We start from the raw sequence: 7,862 nt of genomic DNA on the forward strand, positions 1-7,862 counted from the left end.
ACAAAAAATGAGACCCTCAAAAGCTTGATACAAACAAATGGATTTTTGTTCCAAGTCTCCAAGCTCAAATCCGCTGCGTTCCTATGAGGAAACGCTTATAATACTAGAACTCATGCCTTATCGAGCATTAGCAACCCAAAGAAAATATCAAAAAAATTGAGTAAATCCAATCCGAAAAAAAAGAAAGAAAAACGAATAGATTCTTTAAAAGTTGAACGAATAGAGTTGAAATCCTGAATCTACCTCTAGTACCCAATTCTTTTTTATGAGTCTATAACATGTTCGTGTTTAAATTTTTTAAGAAGAGAACATCTGTTATAGTAACTTCACCTCATTCCCAAACATATTTGTACAAAATTTTGTACTCCAAAAACTTTTGATGCAAACAGAATTTTCCTTTCCATCCATAGAAAAAAGAAGAAGCTATTCCCATCTACAAAGTGTGTGTCAAACATGGATTATCATATACATAAGAAGTTTTTCGAGTAATCCAATTCCCTCGTGGTGTGACTTCAATGGCGTGAATCTAGATTACTTGAACTTGTGGTTTGGACATCGAATGCTTTCAATGTGTACTTCACCATAAGCACAATCTCGAAATTGATCCTGTTTCCACAAACATGCCAGCCAACTATGATGTTCGCGCTAGGATATGCATAGGGTTTAGAACAAACCTCTTTTGACTAAATGACCAATTTTGTGAACTTAGCAACAAAGAGTCCGCTTGTACAAGATGTCAAAGGATCAAATCGTAAGGTTTTTTGTATTCGACCACTCTTGCATGGCCAATTTTTGGCAGCAGTAATCTCCAGCAATTCTGAAAATAAATAAGAAAACTGACTGCATCAATACAACAAAAAACAGGGAGCTGGTAGACAGAAAAGTGCCAGAGATGAGGAATGCCTGTATTCGCAAGGAATATGAATCAATGGTGTCTTTCACGCAATTCATCTGAACTCTAATGATGATTTACAATGCAGGTGAATAAAACCCTTCTTGTGTTAGGCTTTTGTTAAACTTTTACTTACATTAGACGGCCTCTGACAACCCCCTCAAACCAATTAACTTAGAAGTCCCTAGCCGGGTGATAAAAAGGAGCAGCCCGGTGCACTAAGCTCCCGCTATGCACATGGTTCAGGGAAAGGCCGAACCACAATGGTCTATTGTATGCAGCCTTACCCTGCATTTCTGCAAGAGGCTATTTATTTCCGAAAAGTTCAACTTTCAAAACAGCAGATGAAGAAACTTCACAATAGGTATATATGCAATGGATAATGAACAACGCTAACCACATATGTGATTATATCTGGCACCCAGCTTGTGAAATTACAAGAACCTTAAGCTATCAGTTTCTAGACTTATTACAAAAGTTAAATTTTACCTGCAGATGTGTTCTCCGAAAGGAACCGCTCGACCACATCTTCATTCTGAGCAAAGGTTAAACTATTTGGTACACACAAAAACAACGAAAAGGATTTATGAGTATTAATAAAATGGAAAGAAAAGAGGATCTGTAGCCATGGGATTACAAGCAGATGGACACCTGCAAGTGCTATAGACAAGGACTCCCCCAACTCTGAGCAATCTGAATCCATTAGTCAGAAGTTGCAGCTGCAAGAAACGGATAAATTATTGAGAGGCAAAGACATAGGGAAAAACAAACTTGAGCAAGGAGAAGAACCTTGAACGAGGAATGAAGCACTGAGATGAGAAAAGTTCACTTAAACGTGGAAATTTAACTACATGTGGCTAAAGTTAGAAATATTCCTCTATTCAAGAGAGATAATTTTGAGGACACTAAAGCTGGAGCAGAAGAGAGATTATGCCCATCCTCTAGAAGTAACAAGTGTTACATGCAAAACTATAGAACTGCAGAATCTTCCCTACCACATTTCCAAGAAACAAGCTCAATTTTTTTGTGATGATAGAACCCAGTCACCAACTTCTCTGAATTAAGAAAATTTACAGCTTGGGACTGGACCCTCTTCTATAGCCTTTCCTAATTAAAGAGTACCTACTACCTAGCAGCCCACAATAAAAATCATCTCCAAACTAAAGTTACAGTCGAAAGTGCTACTAAGACCTGGAACAAACATCTGAATTAATGGCAAAACTTGGACGTGACTTACTAAATTCATTTTGATATACCTAATTGTGATTCTAGTTCTAAAAATATTGAAGAGCAATAAGCTTTGAAATGTCTTTTTTTTCTTATCACGCAACAATATGCATGCCAGATAAGATCTAGTGATTCTGAGACATTGCTTTTGAAATTCTTTCCATGGTCTTTTCTTCAGAAAATCTCCACAAATAACACACAGGTTAGACCTAGAATCAATAGCATACTCACATCTTGTCATTATGGGTATGCTCGTGCTTTTTGAGAGTTAGAGACTATTCTTGAGGAAGATGCAATTATCTAAAGCCTCGAGTATAGTATATATGTGATCCAGACAACAGACATTTAACAAGAAAATAGAAAACCAGCAAAATCCACAAAGAGGTGCAAAGTTGCATCTGTACATTCTCATGTTTTTTTACAACAACAACATACCCAGTGTATTCCCACAAATGGGATCTAGGGCAACTGGGCAAGTAAGATGTACACAGACCTTACCCTAACTTTGTGGGGTAGAGAAGTTGTTTCCGATAGACCCACGGATTAAAAAGTGTAATCAGAGTAGAAAGGAAATAACGACCGCAAAAATAGCAAGATAAACAAAGCAAATAAAGTAATATGTAGTAGTAAATAAAAAAAGAAAAACAAGATAGTATGTGATACAAGATAAGATTAACAATTAAGGAGAAGACGAAACGAGACAACCCCCTGCCTCTCCCACATAAAAGTACTACAACACTCGGCTACCTACACCCTTCTATCCTAATCCTCGACCTTCATACCTTCCTATCTAGGGTCTCCTCAGTAAGATGAAGGTGTGCCATGAACTTCTTGATATGCCTATTCATCTGATATACTGTTATACTTCATTTTATTATTTTCTAGTAACAAGGCAATTATCATTAAGGAAGTTAGACATAAATTATATAAACAGTTTCAAACTACTACTCGGCACTCACCACGAACCAAGCATAATTATCCAAGTTATACTAATTTTTACAAGCTATGAGCCAATCTCTGTTGTTAATCAGTAGCTGTATCAGCTGCAAAAATTGGCAGAGTGTTTTCAAGGAAAAATATTTATGTAGGTCTGGGAAAACAAGCTAACTTCAGCACCTGAAGGACAGTCAGATCATCGGTTCTTTCTGCATCTAGCACACGGCGCTGGAAGGTTGTCCAGCCCCATTGCTCAAATTTCTGAACATGCTTAATAGAACCATCATGGGTACATTCTGCATCCACAAGAACCTGACTTAAACTCAAACTAGTCAGTAGTTATTTAGGAAAATATAAGAAAATATCTTAAAGCCGTTCATACTGTTGAATAGGAACCAAAACAATAATCTTGACTTGATGATGATCAAGTTTTTAGAAAAAGAAAATAAGCCTTCAAGTCAGGGAAAAAACAAATTAAGGTTAATAGAAAACATCTGGAGGTTTGGAACTTTGGTGTACCTTGTCATAGCTGAGCTGCAAAACCTCACTGATTGGCATCTTTTGATATAATTCATTTTTTCTCATCCCAACCACCCCAGAATACCGGCCATAAAATATAAGCTCTGGTTCTTGAGTTGGTGAGAATAGCTTGGAGACACCTTTCTCTCTAGCTATAGCTTCCTTCTTCCTTTCTTTCCATGATCTGCGGGACTTCCACTCCCGATATACTTCAGATTTTTCTCCGGAAGCAAATTCATCCGCTAGATTAATAGAAAAAAAAAAAACCTTGGAATAAGACTGACCAAAAAGACTTAGCAAAAATTATTAAGAAACAAAGAAGCATCTGCAACTAAAGGGTATTAAATGATAATCATTTTACCATTTTCATTTTGCAACGGAGAGCCTGAATGGACCCTGACAGGGAGAAGGGAAAAGCTGGTTCCATCAGCAACAAAAAGACGACAATGATCACCAAGACTATATTTCTGTAGCATGGTTCTACAGGCCGCTAATCGATGTTTTGCAATGTCAACACCAGTCACAGAACCCGAACTGCCAAGAATGTCCAACATCATACAAAGTTTAGCACCTAAAAGAAGATATCAAATGAGTTACAAATTGGAATGCTGTATCAGAAGTCTATACATGGTACTTGGAAGTTTAAGAGCTTCAGAAAAACACGTGGTTCTACAGATCAATTAAAGAGATCAAGGAATCTTCAGTTTTCACACTTGAACAGAAATGCCTATGAATAATTCATATCTATATAGTACATACTTCATTTAGCTATGGCCTTGTCCAGCACTTGTCAAAAAAAAGATTAGATCCAGGAATTTTAGTTATTTTAATGAATACACTATTATTTGTTCAATAATATACTTTTAAAGACATCCACTTATTCTCAAGATTTCTTAATATCCAAAGCACGAGATCACTTCTTCACCACTCAGAACTTCCTCTTTGTCGCCTAGGCTATTATCCTAGTAAAATATTTGAAGCACTAGGTTGTTATACTCTTGACAGATCCATAATAAGGTGGGTACCTCTTGCTAACACTGTGCCCTGAATCAAAATTCTTAGTAACATGTGAGGTGACCAAGTGCCAAAATCAACAGCCATAATAGAAATTTACTCTTTCCATATTCAAGTCAGGAATTACCAGGTGCAGCACAAAGATCAAGGACATGATCCCCAACTGAAATGTCCAAAGCTGTCACAGCAGCTCCGGATGCTGCATCAATTCCATACATCTGGATACAAAGACAAAATAATTACTCAAAATCATCAACTATAATGGAATGGATCATATTTTATAATCAACCGCTAGACTAGGAATGTTCCAATATAAAGCTGATCACTACGGGGTAAATTTTGCTTAGCCGACACTCTCCTAACCACAAAGCCAACAAGTCAATTGTGGGGAATAGCAAAAAAAATAAAGATAGTGTTGGAGAGAGAAAAAGGGTAGTATATTTTTGTAGGAGCAGGAGACAAACTTCTATCTCGCCTAATCTGTAGAGAATGTTAAGAGGGAAAAATGCCATGAAGAGCATTTTTGACATACTGGAAATTGAATAATAATCTCAAGACTCATGAGTATCATATTCACCAAGAGACATTATTAAAAAGACTCCTCACCTTCCCTTCTTGGTATGCCTTCAAACTAGCAATTCGAACATCAGGTTGAAGATGATAAAAGTTGGGCAACCAACAAACTCTTTCAAGCTTGCATCTAATATCACTTTCAATTTCTTCAAGCAAATCCTCATAACCGGGCTTTATCCTTCAAGAAGAAAAGAATGTGCAAGCATGAGTCTGCGGAAGATCTCTTACATCTATTTTTGTGAAGGCACGTCCTTTAATATCCTAAGAGTGTGACTGGTTAGAGGAAAATGCGGTTCTTCTGGAAAATTTTCTCATAATGAAAGCATTTTCTGATGTTTTGTCATCTTGAATTGGTGGAAGATATTTTCTCTGAGAAAAATGACAATTTATTTCTGGACAGAAATCAGTTGCTTTGCAAATATCCAAACTATTCCACTTGCTTCAATCAACAGGTAAACATTGTTGACTACTTTTAGTTATATCACGAAAACACTATCATTGTACCATATACAATATTCTGTAGATTACAATAGACAACTTACTTTTATACACAACCAAACACTAGAAAATGATCCAAAAAAGTTTAGTTCACATGGTGGAAATAGATTTTTCTTTTTAGAAAAAACAACGCAAAATGTTTTCCTCCGTACCAAATGCACAGAATTACCCGGTATTTGAACTAATAGAAAGTAGTACGAACCCGATAAATTAGTCGAAATGCACCCAAGTTGAACCAGACACCACTGTTATCTCAAAAAGTAAAAAAGTATCACCACCAACTTACTTATTGTCATTGGAAATTAAAGGTGAATTCATACAATGAAGTAACTGACAGCATTTGCTACTTATTTAGTCACATCACATTTAACAGGCATTATGTTAACAAAGAAAATGAGTTAAATGCACTAGACATGCTTGCAAGTTGCAAAAAGTACCTTATATAACGAGGTATGGAATCGGTGGCAGTATAAATAGAAGGATCCAAGTCATGTTGATTCAGAAAATCAAGAAAAGCATCTGGCAGAGGCAAACTTGAGGTTTCTTCCACATCCATCGTCACAAAACTAAAAAAAGACGACAACTTTTATCAAGTCAAGAACGTGAAACCCATTATTCCTTTGAAAAAAACTCTTCAAACAGAGAAATCCTACTGTCTTTCTACCTACAAAAATAGGGGTAAGGTATGTGTTCACCCACCCTGCCAAGACCCAACAACCTACCCAGTGTAGACTAACAAAAACAACAACATACCCACTGTAATTCCACAAAGTAAGGTATTGGGAGAATAGAGTGTACACAAACATTAACCCAACCTCATAGATAGTGATTAGTGAGGTTATTTTCCCATAAACCCTCAACTCAAGAAACACAGTCCAAAAAGAAGTAACCAAAGTGAAAGCATAACAAAGCAGTAACTACAACAAAATAATCCCCTGGGCACGTTGTTGTGTGTTTGTTGTTATATTTAAGTAGATTTTTAACAAACATAATGTAGACTAAACAGCATAGCCAGTGTAGTTATACAAAGTAGAATAGAGTGTACGCAGAACTTACCCGACCTCAGGGATAGTGAGTTTGTTTTCCATAGACCCTCAGCTCAAGAAAAAACAATCCAAAAAAACACAACCAAAGTGACAGAATAACAAAGCTTACTGGGCTCTGAGCACAGAGCGGTAACTACAACAAAATAATCCCCGGGACATTTAGTTGTTTGTTTGTTGTTAAAATTAACTAGATTCTTAACACAAATACATAATTTGGCATAAAGCTATCAGGTTCAACCAAACTCGTAAACTAATACTCTAGCTCCGCCTCTGGCCGCCACACTAACAAAAGGGAAAAGAAAACGAAAGCATTAAACAGAAGTTCGTCGGAATACCTGAAGAAAAAATCGTGGATGTAATATGCTGAAAGATTGTTGTCTCTGTACTCAATTTTACAATGAACAAAAGAAACTGTATAAATCGAACTACGAATGCTTTTCCATAATCTCCATGAAAACTCCAATTCACAAAAATGGCGGCCAGAACAACAAACGGAAGAGATGGAGCAGGATTCGGGTCAAGCAATCTGTTGGGCTTGGGTCGCACACGAGTGAAAATGACAATTTTACCCTTAAACTATTCGAAATAGAATAACTTTGTGTTCCGTTATAATCAATGGTTTTTGCTAACAAGAAGAAACAATATCAAACGTAAAGTTGTTTATCGGTGATTCAATTCGATTTATACGTTATTAATTAATTGATAAATATAAGTAATTGAGCAACAATTCTTAACAATTTAATTATTGATAAGCCGATAAGAAAATGCCTTGAATCAATGACTAATTTATACACTAGACAAAAAAAATTATCTTCTTGATTTCATTTGTAATATGGACTATCTTCAACAATGGTATCTTTCTAAATCAAATTAACTATTTTCAACTCTTAAATTGTAATATGTTATGAAATACTTGAACACCAACTTTCAATCTTGACTCCACCCCAACTTGAATTTGAGATTCGATCATCGTTGGAAATGGAGTTGAGGTAGATGGAGTCAAGAGGTGGGTAAATAATGTGAGCTGGTGGGTTGATAGAATTAGGCGTGCTGTTATTGATCGGGAAAAAAAGTTCAATTTTTTTTTACTTTTATTTGTAAATGATACATGTATAGTTATTCAATTAAAATATAAATTATTTAACTTATTTAAATAT

General features: G+C 36.0%; 1 protein-coding gene across 2 annotated transcripts; it reads right to left on the minus strand.

Annotated features, from left to right (window-relative positions):
* Positions 1-227: 227 nt before the first annotated feature.
* LOC125860435 (uncharacterized) lies at positions 228-7,215 on the minus strand. Of its 2 annotated transcripts, none has more exons than XM_049540395.1 (11): positions 7,041-7,209; positions 6,097-6,225; positions 5,195-5,339; positions 4,716-4,806; positions 3,936-4,145; positions 3,575-3,816; positions 3,236-3,367; positions 1,544-1,611; positions 1,382-1,443; positions 675-817; positions 228-606 (listed from the first exon to the last, which is right to left on the minus strand). In XM_049540395.1, exons 2-10 carry the CDS (start codon positions 6,213-6,215, stop codon positions 684-686), a joined length of 1,203 nt encoding a protein of 400 aa, XP_049396352.1. In that variant the 5' UTR covers positions 6,216-6,225; positions 7,041-7,209; the 3' UTR covers positions 228-606; positions 675-683. The 2 variants fall into 2 exon arrangements, with proteins under 2 accessions (XP_049396352.1, XP_049396351.1); XM_049540394.1 differs by having other exon boundaries at positions 229-593; positions 7,041-7,215.
* Positions 7,216-7,862: the final 647 nt, after the last annotated feature.

The sequence above is a fragment of the Solanum stenotomum genome, chromosome 3, assembly GCF_019186545.1.
Source record: "Solanum stenotomum isolate F172 chromosome 3, ASM1918654v1, whole genome shotgun sequence".
In the NCBI taxonomy this organism is placed as follows: domain Eukaryota; kingdom Viridiplantae; phylum Streptophyta; class Magnoliopsida; order Solanales; family Solanaceae; genus Solanum; species Solanum stenotomum.

What these genes read in the sequence shown, in the direction of transcription:
- LOC125860435 (XM_049540395.1), bottom strand. Translation starts at nt 6,215, where the DNA reads ATGGATGTGGAAGAAACCTCAAGTTTGCCTCTGCCAGATGCTTTTCTT. An exon ending in TCCGTTGCAAAATGAAAATG is followed by an intron (nt 3,817 to 3,935) that starts GTAAAATGATTA and finishes CTATTAATCTAG; the next exon opens with CGGATGAATTTGCTTCCGGA. An exon ending in ATGATCTGACTGTCCTTCAG is followed by an intron (nt 1,612 to 3,235) that starts GTGCTGAAGTTA and finishes CGTTTCTTGCAG; the next exon opens with CTGCAACTTCTGACTAATGG.